The sequence below is a fragment of the Nicotiana tomentosiformis genome, chromosome 8, assembly GCF_000390325.3.
Source record: "Nicotiana tomentosiformis chromosome 8, ASM39032v3, whole genome shotgun sequence".
NCBI lineage: Eukaryota > Viridiplantae > Streptophyta > Magnoliopsida > Solanales > Solanaceae > Nicotiana > Nicotiana tomentosiformis.
In genome coordinates this window covers 46,638,654-46,657,731 of record NC_090819.1, presented here as the reverse complement: position 1 = coordinate 46,657,731, position 19,078 = coordinate 46,638,654, and the positions used below count along the sequence as shown (strand labels likewise).

General features: G+C 38.7%; 1 protein-coding gene across 1 annotated transcript; it reads left to right on the top strand.

Annotated features, from left to right (window-relative positions):
* The first annotated feature begins 11,659 nt into the window (after nucleotides 1-11,659).
* Nucleotides 11,660-13,037, top strand: LOC138897413 (uncharacterized). Its single transcript, XM_070183380.1, has 3 exons — nucleotides 11,660-11,914; nucleotides 12,035-12,142; nucleotides 12,216-13,037. Exons 1-3 carry the CDS (start codon nucleotides 11,660-11,662, stop codon nucleotides 13,035-13,037), a joined length of 1,185 nt encoding a protein of 394 aa, XP_070039481.1.
* Nucleotides 13,038-19,078: the final 6,041 nt, after the last annotated feature.

Sequence of the window (19,078 nt, the reverse complement as noted above, 5' to 3'; positions counted from 1 at the left end):
AAATTGTTATAAAAATAAAAACAATTTACAAAAAGAAAAAAAAAACAAAACCTATAAAGATAAAAGTAAAAGTCTAATCTAGAAAAATAATTAAATAGGAAAATTAAAAACTTGAACAGAAATCAATTAAAAGCTTAACTTAGATAAAGACTCAATAAAGAAGTCCCCGGCAATGGCGCCAAAACTTTGTTGGTTCCCCAAGTACACGCAAGTATACGTGGCCGTCAAGTAATAAAGTGACTCGAACGTCGGATGTCGGACCCACAGAGACTTAGATTAACCGTTAACTAAGTAAACTAAAATTAATTTACTGTCCAAGATGATCAAATATTTAACTTTTTTATTACAACTACTATTGCGAAATTTAAACACGTAACCTAGGGAGATATAAATTCCAGGGTTGTGGTCGGTTTATCAATCCTATTGAGTTCATAATTACACCTGTTAATCCAAATTATCTATGATTGCTAGTTGACCGGATCGTTTATATAAATAGCATGTTCCCACAATACTATCCGTCTATCCATAATATATCAACCCTATTTTCCTATGGTCTTGAATCTATCATGAATGAATATAATACGGTATTCAACAAAGCAAGACTGTTAGGTATATTCCTATCCTAACCGTGAAATCTTTCCCCAAGCCACGGGTTCAGAAACAAGCTCTCTCTAATTCTACTCTAATCTAAACACGGTTTTCCCAAGCATAGCATAAATAGTAAATAGAACTCAACTGCTGGCCAAACAATTAAGCAATTATGCATAAAATTAGAGAAACAACCAAAGATGATAAATTGAATTAACGTAATATAATTAATAAACTTCAATATAAATGACAACCACAACCTTAGAACGTGAAGCTTAGCTCCACATAGACATGGTAGCAAAACAACAAATCATCAAGAAAAAGTAAAGATTACTAAATTTGATGGAAGAAAGATGGAATCTGATGAATTTCAGCCTCCATGGCGGCTCCGTGCTCTCCCTAGGTCTAAAGTCTGTCCAAAGTCGGTCTCATCTAAAACACGTCCAATCCCCCTTGAAAATGATGTTTAATGACTATTTATATGTGTAGGGTAAATATCTACATGAAATAACTAAGTCCAAAACCAAATAGGAGACAAAATAGGCTTGAAACCCGAAACACGTGAAGCACCTCGTGACAGACCGCGCGCCGCGAGCTTAAACGCGAGAAAGTTGCCTCGCGACACCTGACTTCTGCCCGAGTTTGATTCACTTTGTGCTTATCCGCCAAACATTGCATTCCTTAATTTCTCGTTCTTTTCCTTTCTTTTTCAATTTGCAATTGTCTTTCGTTTGTCTTCTTTTATAATACTAAACTTCAATCATTGTCCAATAATTAAATAATCATGAACCCATTCTTGTAATGTATAAAATACACATAAAATCTCTAGTTCGCTTCCAATTTCATCTAAAAAGTACCTACACATAAAATAAACTCAATTAAGCATATATATAATATAATTTAGCATTAAAGCACCTAAATGTAAGGTAAGTAATGCACTAAAAATATACAGTTATAGCCAAACATCAACACGCATTGACTATTATCACTTAATTAATCAAATTAGGAGGGGAAAGGGCTAACTCTATTGTTTAATATGGAGAATGAAGCATGAAATTCCTAAGTTCGGCATGGTCCAGAACAAAGTTGATCGATTGGTGGAACGGTCTCCCTTAGTGTGATAGGAATCATGCGAGAAGGATCCTAGGTAATTTGCCATCCTTAATGGACATCCGGCCAAGCAGGGAGCTGATTGAGGCTGCACTATGTTTTGGGACGAGAAGAGAGCCATCTTTCATTTCGAAAACTTGGAGATGACCCTACTTTTGGAGGAAATTGGAGGTTTTGCTAGACTTCCCTGGGATAGTCTGGGTTTGTTGGTATAGGAAAATTTTACCCCTTACGTTTTTCTGAAAATGTTCGGGATCAAGAAGAATGATGAACTAGGCTGCCTGAAGAAGTCTTGCATTCCCTTCGATTTTTTGTATGATTGGCATGGACATAGAAAATCTTACGGGTTATATCATGAAGTTGACCATAACTTTTGTTGAGAGAATTCATCGTCGGGTTTATATCTTCATTGTGTATTTCTTAGGGTTGTTGATCTTCCCGATGCAAGGAGGAAAAATTCATACTCGATTAGCCATGGTTTCCAGAACCATGATGGAAGGAAATGAGGGATAAACTTATAACATTGTTCTCGTGATATTAGCATAATTGTATTGGGCCTTGGACTGATACAAGCACGAGGCTGGTTACTTTAAGGGGTGCAACCTTACAAATATGGTTTTTAGAGCATATCCAAAGAGGCGACTACCGTTGTGAATTCCTTTGCAGGCTAATGGATGACTACATTGCCAGTCACCGCCCAAAGAAGATGATTTCTACTCCTAAAAGATTTGCAAGGCCTACAAATGCTCAAGGATGGGTACACCTTTTTAGCCTCTGACTGATGAACGGTAACACTGGATGTTTGAATGGTTTCCAAGCAAAGAGTTCATAATCCGATCCAAGAAAGCCACTCATTTGGTGCTGATGGATTGCAAGGTATTTACCCTTATGCTCCAACAAGAGCAATAAGGCAGGCTAGAAGAAAGCAGGTTATACCCCAAGTAGCCAAAATTACACAATACAAGGAAGATTTTAAGGGGGACGACATTCCTTTCAAGTTTGAAGCTCAGCATATGTGGAATCAGAAAATCATCATGGAAAAAGAGACCATAGACCCCGATAGGTACCATGCTGGACACATGTACTATTACATTTCATGGCTAGAAGATGACATAACAAGAGATGTCAAACCGGGGATCAAGGTAAAGGGAAGGATCATAGATCAAGAGGCTGAGGCTTAGGTAAAATACAGGAGGCTGCGTAAGAGGGTCTTCAAGTCTGAGGCCAAGCACTTGGAACAACATAAGACATATATGGAAGCAATAAGAGAGTAGAGAGAGATAGCAAACAAATCAACAGAGAGGTTGGAGTATTTGGAACAGGGATTGATGGAGTTGGAGGGGAAAATGAGGAAGAGGCTCTGGGACTGCCAAGGCCTGGGTTAGGATGAAGGTGGAAAGATAGCAATGGCCTACTTATTGATCAACATGCGCGACCTTGGGAACATGATCGATGGGAAAAAGAAAGCAAGACATGGAGTGGGTCCATCTGGGACCAAGTAGAATAGAAAGTTTTCTTTAAATGTTTAATAGTTATATTTCGTTATAGAATTGATGTAATAAGGCTCTGTGCCATTAGTAACTCTATTTTATTTTGATTTAGTAATAGAATGATTTGATTTATTTTTGCGCTAATGGGATGAAGCAATGTTGGCACAAATTTCTCCAAGTCTACTTGCCGTTTAGGCCTACCTCTGGCACAACGAGGTTCCCAAATTAGGACGTGAACCATTGGATGTCTTATATACTATTTGTTTAAGTAACGCAAGGCTCTTTTACCTTACTCACTTGATTACCTTTTTGTTTTTTCTTTCTTTTGTTTATTCTCATTCTCAAAGGTTGGTTTGTGCACTTTGGCAACATCAGCATACCATACCAGATCTAGAGGTCCTCCACCTCCTCCCCCTCCTAGCAACATCAAAAGCAAGAGTAAAGAAAAGATGGATGGTTTAAGTGTCACTAGGAAAGACAACTCTAGTATTGCAGAGAATGTGGAAACCTCGGATGGAAGAAGTACACCGGGGCAGAACGAATTGGCTCTATGATTAGAACAAAAGATTCTGGAATTACAGGGCAAATTAGAGTAGGTCTGCAACCTCGCCAACATGTCCCTCACCTTAAATGTCCATGATATCAATCACCAAAATGCCATTGCTCAAAACCCACTGCAACCCCAGAATCCACAACCCTAGAACCTGCAACCCCAAGCTCCAAAAACTCCCCCTACCACTCAATAGTACCACAACCCCACACTCCTCACAAAATCTAAACCCTCGACCATTACAAGTTCCACAGCAACACTATCAACACACCACTCCATACACACAAGTCCTTGGAACCCAGCAAAGTAACCCCATATACGTAGAAACTCTACCATACACACTGCAACAAACCTATACACACTCGAACCTACTGAAAATGACCTACTCATCAGGAACATGGCTGAGGAGTTGAAGAAGTTGTCTGGAAGGGTCCAGAGTGTCGAGGGAGGAAAGGGTATCAAAGGTTTGAATTATGAAGACTTGTGTATTCAACAAGATTTGGAACTACCTGAAGGTTACAAACCCCTGAAGTTTGAGATGTTTGATGGCACATATGATCCCAATGTGCACTTGAGGACTTACTACGACAAACTCGTGGGTGTAGGCAAGAACGAGCAAATCTGCATGAAGTTGTTCATGCGAAGTCTTACAAGAGATTCCTTGTCATGGTACATCAGTGAAAACCCAAAAAATGGCCTAATTGGTTAAGTATGGCATCTGACTTTATGGACAGATTCAGATTCAATTCGGAGAATGCACCGGATGTGTTCTATATCCAAAGACTTGAGAAGAAACCAATAGAAACCTTCCATGAGTATGCCATTCGCTGGAGATCAGAAGCTGCTAAGGTAAGACCGCTATTAGAGGAAGAAGAAATGAATAAGTTCATCGTGCAAGCTCAGGACCAACAGTAATATGAAAGATTGATGGTCATAGAAAATCACAAGTTGTTTGACATCATCAAGTTAGTAGAAAGGATCGAAGAAGGTAATAGCGGCATGGATACCAATTTCGAAGCTTTGTAAGGCACTAATAAAGATTTACAGTCTGGAGGTATTTCTAAGAAGAAAGAAGTATGTGCCTTGATGGTAGCCCAAGCGCCAAAGTCTCCCCTCACCTATCAAACACTCCCACTAGTATATCATCCCTCACCCCTAAAATACCAGTATCCTGCTACCACCTACCATACATACAATACCCAACTAGCCTACTATCACTCATTCCCATGTGCCCGTCAGAATTACCTTAAACTCCGACCCAACTTCGACCGCAGAGCTCCCAAGCAATACACCCATCTTGCTGAATAAATAGCCCAGTTGTACGAGAGGCTAAAGGCCGTCGGTTACATCATTGCCATTCCCGTAGCCGCAATTGAAAAACCCTCTCAGTGGATCAACCCCAACAAAACTTGTGTTTATCACTCTAGTATGAAGGGGCATACCATTGAGGAATATATCATATTGAAAGACAAGATTGAGACACTGATTGATACTAAGGTAATATAGGTGAAGAAATCTGCACCCAATGACCGCAATAAATCCCTTTCCCAACCTTAGGGGTGAGGGAGTAAATATGATTGAGACTAATGAAGAATGGTACTAGGAAGGGTCCATTGGTCTTATTCGAGAAGGAGACACTGCTATGACATCCCCTGTCACACTCTCACCGATCGTGGTACATGTCAAGGCATCGTTTAAGGTTGAAATGGCTACTCCTAGGCCATCGTTCACTGTGTGGTAGCTCCATGACCATCTTACAAATATGATGTTATTCCATGGAATTATGTGGCCGATGCGAGAAGGAAAGGAAAGGCTAATATGGAAGAAGAAGGCGTCGTCCAAGGAATGACTAGAACAGGAAGAGTATACATGCCAGAGAATCTTTCCCAGGGAGGGACAAGTAAGGAGGCTGCGCCAAAACCACCTGTTGTGGAAACGAGTACTGATGATTTGTGGAGAAAGAGACAAGCAAAAGAGTGTTCAGTTGTTGATCACATAAACAAAACTCCTCCCAAATATCCATCCTATCATTGTTATAGAACTCAGACACACATAAGAATGCCTTGATGAAGGTGTTAAGTGAAGCCTATGTGCCCGTTTGTATCACTAGTGATGAAATGGCAAATATGGTGGGACAAGTACTAAAAACACACAAGATCACTTTCCACGAGGATGAGTTGTCACCAGAAGGTTTGAGTCACAATAGGGCATTGCACATCACTATGCAATATGAAAACAAGTTCATTGCTCGAGTCTTGATTGATGGGTGTTCGAGTCCGAATATATGCCATCTAACCACCCTGAAGAGATTGAGTGTAAGCATACTTGATACGGTTGGGGAGTATGAACGTGAAGGCATTCGATGGATCCTAGAAAGCTACAATCGGAGAAATTGATCTGAGATTGAAGATAGGCCGACCATGTTCGATGTTGAGTTCCAGGTACTAGATATTTCTGCCACCTACAACCTTATATTGGGATGACCGTGGATACACATGGATTGGGCAGTTTCTTCTACTTTGCATCAGGCTGTGAAGTTCGAGTGGAATCAGCAGAAGGTTGTTATTCATGAAGATGGCAACAATCCTATCTATACCAACCAGATCATACCTGCAGTTGAAAGTAGAAGGAAGTTAGGAGGGGAGACATTCCACAATATTGAATGGATAAACATAGTCGAGAAGGGATGATGGTGGAGTAATAAAGTGCTGAGCATGCAATTTTGGCTAGGGTATGAGCCAGGCCGAGGTCTCGGCCCTACGCTTTAGGGGATAACAGAACCAATACTGCCACGAACTCAGGATGTTACATTTGATCTCGGGTACGAGTACACTATGCAAGAATATGAGGATTGGTTGCCGCCATGGCATGATTTCTATTACCCGTTGCCTAAACCCATACCACCATTGTACCAGACATTCCGTAAGGCTAAATGTGATTTGGGGTTCCGAAGAAGATGAGATCTTAGCTGGAATGAGAATTCCGTTACTAGGAAAAGAAGATATAGATTGCAATGTGATCTTCGGAGAGGACGAGGAAGACCTCACCATCCAAATGGTAAGAGATGGACTTGTTCTCAGGAACTAGACCGCCACACCGTCCTGGGCTCGTCAAGTACCTGGGTAGCTTTGGCAGACTAGCATGATTTACCTTTAAATTGTTTTCGGGCACTTAAGACATTTAGTATTTTATTTTGAAATAAATACTCGAGACATCGAGTCGTGTTTTTCTTTGATATTTTATGTTTTAAATGAATGCATTATTTCTCTTCGTTTATTTATATTAATATCTCTGCATTCTTTTTAGCATAACTATTTCCTATCCTGTTGAATCTACAACTGTGACATGTAATGAAACAACACAACATGATGAGAGCGATTCAGAAGAATGGGAGAATGATGTAATACCCGAGGAAATTTTCTGTCACGCCCCAAAACCGAGGAGCGCGACCGACGCTCAACCGAGTGAACCCGACTGAGCAAGCCTGTTAAATTTCATTCTACTCAAATTCATTCGTGAATAAAAAGGATATGTACTCCGTTAATCAAATACTGAAGAGATTTCATTAACCGCTTCCATTTCATTCCCATTAACAACATCATTCAATATTTCCAAAATAGTACGAGGTTATAGATTTAATAAAAAACATGTTGCCAAATGCCAACAGTTCAAATCCAATTCCTAACATCAAATACCATCCACAACCTGTTTACGTAGCCTCTAAGTACAACTGAAGAGTAATATGAAAATGCCGGCAACAAGGCCCTGGCTAAACCTCAACCACAAAGTACATGAGAAACAAAAGATACATGACCCCGAAATGAAGTGGGGCTCACCAAATCGGCTGAAAGGAATGTATTGCTATCATTGATCAATGCCGCCTGTTGTAGAACCACTTGCATCCATTAAAGATGCAGCGCTCCCGGCAAAAGGGACGTTAGTACTGTTGAATAGTACTAGTATGTATAGCTAGAAATCCTCTTCCAAAATAGAATGCTCATATAATCTATACGTGGAACACATAATATAATGTAATTGAAACAACCTGTACAAATAAGGACAACAATAAAGGGGCACCTATGGTCTGCATTAATAATGTGTCTCATTAGACCGTCCTTAATGTTCACATATCATATTATACACTTATGCGTTTCATAGACCGTCCATAGTGTTTATTCATATCATACGTCTATACCTCTTATACACAATACACCTATACGTTTCATAGACCATCTACAAGATTTCATATCACAATGGATTTCATAACACAATGTACCTATGCATTCATAGACCGTCCACAGAATTTCATATCATAATGTACCTATGCGTTTCATAAACCATCCACGGGGTTTCATAACACAATGTACCTATGCATTCATAGACCGTCCACAGAATTTCATATCATAATGTACCTATGCGTTTCATAAACCATCCATGGGGTTTCATAACACAATATACCTATGTATTTCATAGACCGTCCATAGAGTTTTATAACACAATATACCTATGCGTTTCATAGACCATCCATAGGGTTTCATAACACAATATACCTATGCGTTTCGTAGACCGTCCATAGGGTTTCATAACACAATATACATATGCGTTTCATAGACCATAGAGTTTCATAACACAATATACCTATGCGTTTCATAGACCGTCCATAGTGTTTCATAACACAATATACCTATGCGTTTCATAGACCGTCCATAGGGTTTCATAACACAATATACCTATGCGTTTCATAGACCGTCCATAGGGTTTCATAACACGATATAGGAAACAAAAGTACAAATACGTACATCTCATAAAACACCACATATCACCTAATCCGTACTTTCAACCACTTACAACATTATTATTTCATTGTCTCTCTTGGCCATACATATGATTCTTTATTCATGGCGCAATGGCCGTATTTCATATTCCACACTTTTATATCTTCCCTTTCATAGATCATCATCATAATTATCAACAAGTAGAATATTCCGAAAATCACAACATTAAATTCATTAGTAATGAAGGCTTTAAACACAATCGATTTCTTTCCAATAAATGGAGTAAAATGATTGGCAATCGAAGTACAAGTTAAAATCATACACAATTTTCACTCACGAATATGTAAGAATGCAAAACACATTAAAAATTACATACAAAGCTTAGCATTAGCTAAAACAGCCACATATGGGCATCACATGAGTTCATAAACTTTTAGCCGATTATATTATCGAAGTCAATTTTGGAATAGTTGAGTCAAAGCTCATTTCATAATCTTTCTCACATTATTTCACTTCATTGGCACCATTGGTCACAAGTATAACATTCACCATTGGCACGTTGGCCGCACTTTATATTCTCAATTTACTTATTTCACATCCAACTATCTTTATAGGTTATCAACAATAAGACATTCCCAATCAAGACTTTAGGTACACATATGAGCAACTAAGAGTCTTAAGAATATTGAGATTTTCTCACACAATTTGGCATGCTAGTTTTCATTTGAAATACGATTCAAGCCACCACATTTTAATACGCAACCCATACTTTGAAACTCACGGAAATATTATGGAATTCAATTCCAAGAGAGAAAGTTTAGCCAACATACCTCAATTGAGCTTTCCTTAAATTACTACAACGTTTCGGAGATTCTAGCAATCCCAATCTATTTTGAGACATAAAAAAATTGAACCATAATTAGGAAGATATGCATGGTCTCAGCTCATTTGAGCATTTTATCAAACACTAGGTGTGCAAATTTAACCACAAGGTTCTTCTACAAGATTTCCTTCACTCCACAACTCAATCCTTACTTATTTAAGTTCAACAATCCTCCCACAATTCTTATTGGTACATGCATGTATAAATAATACTCTCATACCCATGAATCATACTCCTAATCAACCATCTTCTATCCAAATTCAAAATTGAAAACTAGGGTATGAAACCTTACCTCTTAGATGAAGAATTTGTGGGTTTTCCTTGTTAATCTTCCAAGATTTGAGCAAGAGTTGATGAATAATTAGCCTAGGATTTTCTCTCTCTCTAAAACACTCTCCCTTCTCTCTAAAACATCAGAATATTTGCTCAAAAATAACCTTTTGCGTGTATTTAATGAAATAGGGTCGAGTTTTAAAAACCCAAAAATGAAGCTCCGGAACAGGTTCTGCGGTCGTATATGCGACCGCATATCGGTCGCATAATTGGTGTCCAAAATGACCAAAAATCTGCCTGAGTCTGCGGTCACTATGTGGTCCGCATAACAGTTATGTGATCGCATAGTACCACGTATAAAAGTTATGCGGTCGCATAGTCGACGGCGTAATTACTTCCAATTGAGCCAATTAACTTCCTCACTCTGTGGCCATTATGCGGTCCGCAGAGTAATTTTGTGGTCGCATAATGGACCGTAGAAATGCACTTTTCCACCAAGAAATTTTCCTTTACTTTCTCGTGCATTGTTCAACCCAAACCGTAAGCCTAGTCTGGCACCATGAAACATTATTTACTTTGCAAATTTTTACCGGGCTTTACACTTAAGTTCTTCAAAATTTTCCGGGGTGTTACATTTTCAAGGAAGTGGAAATTTTGAAAACAAACCAAAGTCAAACTTAGAGGAAATTGAGACAGTTAATTTGGGGAATTCTAAAACAGTCAAAGAGACCCGTATTAGTATCCATCGATCACCGTCAAACAAAGAATAGTACATCAGATTTCTGAAAGAATATGAAAACATCTTTGCGTGGTCCTATGAAGACATGACATGGTTGAGCACATCCATAGTAGCCCACAAGCTACCTACCAACCCAATGTGTCCACCGGTGAAACAGAAACTTAGGAAATTCAAGCCAAACATGAGTTTGATGATAAAAGAAGAGGTTACCAAGCAGATCAAGGCCAAGGTCCTTCGAGGGGTCGAGTGTCCGACTTGGCTAATCGTACATGTACCAAAGAAAGATAGGAAGGCCAGGGTGTGCGTTGACTACAGAGATTTGAACAGAGCAAGTCCCAAGGATGATTTTCCACTGCCAAACATACATATATTGATCGACACTTGTTCCAAGCATGAACTCCAATATTTTATTGATTTCTTCACAGGATACAACCAAAGATGGATGGATGAAGAAGACGCAGAGAAAACAGCCTTCATCATGCCATGGGGTATGTATTGCTATAAGATGATGTCGTTTGGTTTGAAGAACGTCGAGGACACCCACATGAGGGCCAAAACCACTCTTTTTCATGATGTGATACATAAGGAAAATATATTTATGTGGATGATGTCAACATCAAATCCAAGAAGAGCCTGGATCACATAGTAGATTTGAGAAAGTTTTTCGACTGCCTGCGAAAGTACAACCTGAAGCTGAACCCCGCGAAGTGTTCTTTCGGGGTCCCTACCGGGAAGTTACTAGATTTCATTATTAGTCACCGAGGAATTGAGATACACCCGTCAAAGATCAAAGCCATCCAAGATCTACCGCCGCTAAGGAACAAGAAGGATGTGATGAGTTTCTTGGGTCATCTCAATTACATCAGCCGTTTCACAGCTCAGTCAACGGTAATATGTGAACCAATCTTCAAGATATTGAGGAAAGATGCCGTGACAAGTTGGACTGAGGAGTGTCAAAAGGGATTCGATAAAATCAAGGAGTTTCTATCCAAACCTCTTGTGCTGGTTCCACCAGAGCCTGGGACAACTCTACTATTGTACCTGTCTATGTTGGACGAAGCCTTTGGATGCGTCTTGGGACAACATGATGAGACAAGAAGAAAAGAGCATGCAATATACTATCTGAGTAAGAAGTTCACACCTTATGAAGCTCGGTATTCTTTGTTATAACGTACTTGTTGCGCTCTGACATGGATAGACCAGAAGTTGGGGAACTATTTTTGCACATACACCACATACCTCATATCAAGAATGGACCCCTTAAAGTACATTTTCCAGAAATCTATGCCTAGTGGCAAGCTGGCAAAATGGAAAATTTATATGACTCACAAGGTGGTCAAGGGACAAGCATTGACCGATCACCTGGTAGAAAACCCTGTGGGCAGAGAATATGAACCATTGACAACATATTTTCCCGACGAAGAAGTATCTTTTGTAGGTGAAGATATTGTTACAGCTTATGATGGTTGGAGAATATTCTTTGATAGAGCTGCAAATTTCAAGGAGGTAGGCATTGGAGCTGTCCTAGTATCAAAAAACTGGCCAACATTATCTGTTATCTGCCAAGATTAGGTTCCCATGCACCAATAATATGTCTGAATATGAGGCTTGCATTTTGGGACATAGGTTGGCCATCTACATGAACATCCAGGAATTATTGGTAATCGGAGACTCAAACTTGCTGATACATCAGTTACTCGGAGAATGGGCCACCAAGAATACCAAGATACAGTCGTACTTGCACTATGTGCAGGAATTAATCAAGAGGTTCACAAAGATAGAATTCAAGCATGTTCCCTGAATTCAGAACGAGTTCGAAGAAGTACTGGCCACCCTATCATCCATGATACAACATCCAAATCAAAATTACATCGACCCCATCCCAATAGAGATCCGCAAGAAGCCTGATTACTGTGCCCACGTTGAAGACGAATTTGATAGGAATCCATGGTTTCACGATATCAGGGAGTATCTGGAAAAGGGAGAATACCTAGAAAATGCTACACATAATCAAAAGCACACATTACATAGGTTAGAAAACCATTTATTTCAGAGAGGAGGAATTTTTAATAGAAGAACTCCCGATATAGGACTATTAAGATGTGTCGATGTCAAGGAAGCATCCAGATTGCTCGAAGAGATACATGCCGGAACATGCGGACTTCACATGAATGGGTACGTTTTAGCCAAGAAGATATTGAGTGCAGGATATTTTTGGATCACTATGGAAACTGACTACATCAAATATGTACAGAAATATCACCAGTGTCAGATACATGCTGACATGACATGGGTTGCACCTAATGAACTCAATGTTACCAGCTCGCCTTGGCCTTTTGCTACCCGGGGCATGGATGTCATCGGCCCAATCGAGCATGTTGCTTCCAATGGAAACAGATTTATCTTGGTAGCCATTGATTACTTCACCAAATGGGTCGAAGCCGTATCCTACAAAGCTGTAACAAAGAAGGTCATAGCATATTTTGTTCGGGACTTTATTGTCTGCCTATTTGGGTTGCCCAAGTCAATCATTACTGATAATGCTACCAATCTCAACAGTGACCTGATGAAAGCCATGTGTGAAACACTCAAGATCAAACACAAAATTTCTACTATGTATAGGCCATAAATGAACGGAGCCGTAAAAGCCGCCAACAAAAACATTAAGAAGATACTAAGGAAGATGGTAGACAACTACAAGCAGTGGAAAGTGGCATGAGAAGTTACCATTTGCTTTGCTTAGATACCGCACTACGGTCCGAACATCGACTGGGGCAACACCCTATCTCTTGGTTGATGGTACCGAAGTTGTTATACCCGCCGAGATGGAAATTCCTTCCATGTAAATCATATAGGAAGCCGAGCTTAGTGATGCAGAGTGAGTATAGAGTCGATATGATCAGTTGGCTCTCATTGACGGTAAAAGAATGAACACTATGTGTCATGGCCAACTTTACCAGAACAGAATGGTGAGAGCATTCAACAAGAAGGTTAGACCAAGATGATTCATACTAGGTCAACTGGTTTTGAAGCAAATTTTCCCACATCTAGACGAAGCAAAGGGAAAATTCTCGCCTAACTGGCAAGGTCTTTACATGGTTCACCGAGTGCTAACAGGAGGAGAACTCATACTAACAGAAATGGATAGAGAGATATTTGACAAAACCCATCGATTCGGACGTCATCAAAAGATATTATGTCTAAATTATATTGATACTTTCTTCTTGATGTAACATGAACTATGCTTGACCCGATTCCCATTTAAGAGGGGATACGCAGGAAGCCTTGTGGGTTCGGTCACATTATAATAAAATATTCCTCTGAGGTCAGTAACTGGGGAAAAATTTTGAGCGTCGTCAAATTCAATGTTGTCACACCAAGGGTATCGCCAGAAAGTATTCGTCAGAACTGAGGCAGAATTTTGAGGGAATCCTCAAAATTCAATTCAGGAAAAGGATATTGCAATGTCTCAAAATGAGTCACAGTCTATGATTCGCCAGTACTATCTATTTTTTAGCATTATCACATATTTTGAATAACTATATTTTTACAACTAACTAATAGCAAAACGCATATTTCCAAAACCCATTTCTTGTAATAGCCTAATTCTACCTAAGCTAGCTCAAGCACAAAAATGTCAGGCTCGAAAAACCAAGTTAGAAGCAAGGACGGAACGAGGGATCAAAAGCACAAACCAACCTTATCCCTCGACTTACAATCTTTCTTCGAATGCAGGAATAACAGGTGCAACATCATCGGGAGTATCAATAAAAGATACACGACAAGACCGCTATCCTCACATAGACAGATGCTACGAAGCTTAAATATGTCGAGCTAAGAATTGCCTTCCCTTCTCGTATTTATTTTAGGCTAAGAATTGTCTTCTCTGCATAGGACTAAGCATTGCCCTCATTCTTTGCATAAGGCTAAGCATTGTTCTCATTCTTTGCATAGGGCTAAGCACTGCCCTTATTATATTACATGAGACTATGATCTGCCTCCATTATTGCATAGAGCTAAGAACTGCCCATATTACCTGCATAGGGCTAAGCACTGCCCTCATTACATTGCATGAGGGTAAGCTTTGCCTCCATCATTGCATAAGGATAAGCATTACCTTTCTTGCATAGGTCTAAGCACTACCGTCATTCTTCGTATAGGGCTAAGCATTGGCCTTATTACATTACATGAGGCTAAGCTTTGCCTCCATCATTGCATAAGGCTAAGCATTGCCTTTCTCCGCTTAGGGCTAAGCACTGCCCTCATTATTTGCATAGGGCTAAGAGCTGCCCTCATTACCTACATAGGGCTAAGCACTACCCTCATTCTTGGCATAGGACTAAGCACTGCCCTCATTACATTGCATGAGGCTAAGCTCTTCCTCCATTATTGCATAGGGTTAAGCACTTCCCTTATTACCTGCATAGGGCTAAGCGTTGCCCTCATTCTTTGCATAAAGCTAAGTATTGTCCTCATTCTTTGCATAGAGCTAAGCACTGCCTTCATCACTTTGCATGAGTCTAATATTTGCCTCCATCATTGCATAAGGCTAAGTATTGCCTTTCTTCCTATAGGGCTAAGCATTGCCCTCATTCTTTTCATAGGGCTAAGCGCTTCCCTCATTACCTGCATAGGGCTAAGCGCTGCCCTCATTCTTGGCATAGGGCTAAGCGATGCCCTCATTACATTGCATGAGGCTAAGCTCTGCCTCCATCATTGCATAAAGCTAAGAATTGCCTTTTTCTGCATAGGGCTAAACATTGCCCTCATTAGTTGTATAGGGTTAAGTACTGCTCTCATCTCATACAAGGCTAAGCGTTGCCTTCCTTTATTCTTGCATAAGGCTAAACTTTGCCTCTATCACATGCATATGGCTAAGGACTGCCTATTCTCTTACATCGAATGATCGAATATCACTGCACCTTTGCATTTTATGGGCTGAAATATAACCAAATTATCCAAGTGAGTCATAGTCCGACGGCACCATCTTCATGGCTCGAGGACACCTTTATGTGGCCTAAGGATCTAAAAATTGCATATCATTATTCAAAGGCGTCATAGTGCATCGTCCTCAATCACATTGCCCATGCTTCCGTAACAGTCAATTTCACATTATTGCCATTTATAATTTTCACATGAAATATCAACTATTCATGACACCATCCTATCAAAATAAATCATTCTTTCCATAGTGATTCCATTGGTCTTATTCGCCTTTGGATCCAGAACTACACGATACCTGATTCCCGTAAAATCAGGGATATGTAGGCAGCTCAAGAACCAGGGCCAGGCCACCATATTTTAACATCTCCTACCCTACTCTCACCTATTCGGACAAAAAATTAACTATCATCTCGATTTCTTTACCCGACAATTTTTTCATCATTCTCGGGTAAAGAAGGGCAGTTGTTGATACTCAATTTTGCCCTCATGTTTGTCACTTAGCTAATATATCCTATAATGTATTATTTGTAGAGTATTTGCTTGCATTATTATTCCATGGCATGTTTTAAATATAAATATTTATAATTTTATTAAATTATTATCCTGAAAGTTTCATACAAATAATTTATTTTTAGCAAATATACCACTAGGCTGGTTAAATTAAATTTGGTATTTTAATTGGTAAATATTTATTAATTACTCACTTAAAATTATTTCTGAGTGATTAATTATCCAAACTAATTATTTACATCTTCATGCACATTTTATAATATCTTACATCATTTTCTACAATTATATTTGTATATTTGTATCATTTGAATATCATTTGCAATAATAGCCAATATTTCTCAATAATTATCTTTATTATGCTATTTAGGTTAAAATAGTATTTTTATATTACAATGTACTATTTTTAAAAGTGTTAATTTCAAATTAGTATTTTTTATTATTTTATAGGAATTTCTATTTATTTTTTAATTAATTCCCGTGTATTTTTAATTTTTGCCCAAAGTGAGGTGAAAATCTGGACAAAAATTGGTCCATATCTAGAGCCCAGCTACCCCAGGCCCGAAACCAAACGACCCCTTGACAAAACCCGGTCGGGGCCTGTTTCCTAACCCGCTCAACCTCCGCTAAATTCTGGTCGTTGATCTCAAATGATCAACAGCCCACAACAACACCTCTATTTTTAACCTAATCCCATTTCTTCCAACCAGTCCCCTCTACACGCTCTCAACTCCTCTCCTCTATTCTATGAAACTCTAGCCACCTAACCCTAAGTCCTCTCCAAATCCAGCCACACCATGGAATCTCTCTATGATTTAGTTACATTATATGTGCTACTCTGTTATTATTTGCACGACTAAGAAATTACTTAGTACTTACCTGATTTTGGCAAGTATTGTCTCTCAGAATCAAGCCGATTGACTTTGATTTTTTGAAGATTCAGATGATATTCCATCTATATAAATTCAACAAGGGAATATTCTTGCATCCCTATTTTGATTTACAGTCGTTGGACCCTAACTAGGGTTTGGTATCGACCTATTTCCTTTATCGACTCTGTCACTGGTTGCAGGCGATTTTCTTTTCCTTATTTGTGAATGACTAATTTCTTTATCTTATTGTTTGTTTAATTGGATGTTATATAAACCCGCCTAAATTTCCCCTTAGGGCAATCCTTAATCACTCTCTCTCACTCGAACTTGGTCTATTTTGTTCTAAAATTATTGAATTCAATTAGTCAGTGGCCGGATAAAAGCCAAGGGCATTGTGGTGCTGCTAATGACCTCCTTCAGTGCAACCACTGCTCGGAGCCCCTTTTGAGGCTTTTGTGAACTCTAAAGCCCAGGAGATTTGAGATTCTCATTATTCTCCTTCAATCACTGTTGTTTGAGCCATCGCTGAAACTCTAAATTTTCTCACTCTTTGCCCGTTTATCTTGCAACTGGTTAGTATTCTCGACTCTTAAATTTGAAATACTTCCCTTAAATATGATCATATCTATGTGAATTCTGTGTGTCAATATTGTTTGAGCCTTCATGAAGAAAACATGACTCAGTTTCTCTGCTACTTGTGAATTTCTAGTGTTGTACTGTCGTTGCATGTTTCACTGTAGTTTCATGGTTCAAGTGATGTTCTGCAGTTTTGTTGCTCACTAATATCAATTTGCCTAAGTCCAAGACCTTAAGATAGGCTTCAAAACATATAGTTTATTCTCATTATGTGTAGTTGACTTGAATGATGTCTGACCTTCTTAGTTTTTGCCTGATTTATTATGCTTATGTTGTCTCTGACTTTGTATTTTTCTGTCTGTTATGAGTTCATATTCATGCATTGCTTTAGATTTCTATGTTAAAACCTTCTTGTGAAGATCAATATCTGCGCAGAATTTGTTTCGAAAATATTTTACTTTAAGAGTTTCATGCTAAGTTCTTCATGTATGAACTACTATCTGCTGATTTCTCTAAATTACTTTTTGACCATGCTTTGAATTCAGTTCTTTTTCACGACAAAATCTCTCTTGTAAAAGCTTCTATTTGGGTATTTTCTCAGAGTTAGTCCTGGATCATGTCTTGCTTTAAATTCTCATGCTAGGTTGTCCCTATCAGAATTGCTATTCTTTTATAGTTAGTTCTTGATCATGTGTCACTGTATGTTTCATGTCAGGTCATTAATGTGAGAACTTCTACTTGAATACGTTACCAGCTATGTTTCATCTTAGGCTCTCATGATAAATTGGTACACATGAACTGTCATTTACCATCCTCTCAGAATTGGTTGTGAACCATCTTATGTGTTTATTTTATTTGACCTATGTATTTTGCATGTCCTTCATATATTCCTGGAAGAATCCTTATGAGGCTCTCCAAAATATGTTCCTGTTCACGTGTCTTTGGGGTGTTATTTAGAAATTCTCGCTAGTTGAAACATTAAGGACAAGATGTGCATATTTCCACCTAAAATTGGAAGTTACTTGAATAATTGGTTTGTTTAGGCTGTCACTTGTGTTGTTTATATTCCTTTTGGTGGTTAATAATAATGGGTAGATAAAGTAGTTGTTCCTATTGTTTAGGCATGACTGTTGGGCCAATTTTTGGTATTGGGGTCTGAAGTATGTTGACAGCACCTGGAGTTTAGACCCGCCTGCTACACGGAGTTCTAAGCCTACTTGAAGGCCGAGATGTGTTACTGGTTATTATTATTTGTAATTGAACCTGTAATATTTCTATTTGAGCCCGTAATAACTTGTAAAAACAAATAATAGGGAATTTAGTTAAAAGGTGGGTTGTGTATTTTAATTTTTACATAAACGGATAGAAAACATGCCTATAGGGTCTAAGTTATCGTACTTGCTACATGTTTGCTATGTTCTAACTATTTGCAGTGCCTGCTAATAGATAGCATGCCTATAGGACCCTCAAGTTTGCATATTCGCATAGAAATCATGATTTATGACCTTAAGTAACTGTTAATTCAATGCTGCCAATATGATTTATAACTTGTCTAGAAGACATGTCTATAGGGAAAACTCTTTGTTAACTTGTTTGCATATTTGTCTATCCTCCTAGAGATAATGTTAGAATTAAAACACTTAGCACCATGCCTATAGGACTCTATTAACTGATTCGACTGTTCAAAATACCAACTGTGCTCTTGATATTTCACATAGAGATCATGACAATATGACATATAAACTAGAACCAGTGTCACATAACTACTGAT

Bases quoted from the DNA above. Each gene is read 5' to 3' on its own strand.
- LOC138897413 (XM_070183380.1), top strand. From the start codon at position 11,660: ATGGACCCCTTAAAGTACATTTTCCAGAAATCTATGCCTAGTGGCAAG. The intron at 11,915-12,034 runs GTAGGCATTGGA...TTTGGGACATAG, and splicing joins GAGCTGCAAATTTCAAGGAG to GTTGGCCATCTACATGAACA. The intron at 12,143-12,215 runs GTACTTGCACTA...CCCTGAATTCAG, and splicing joins AAGAATACCAAGATACAGTC to AACGAGTTCGAAGAAGTACT.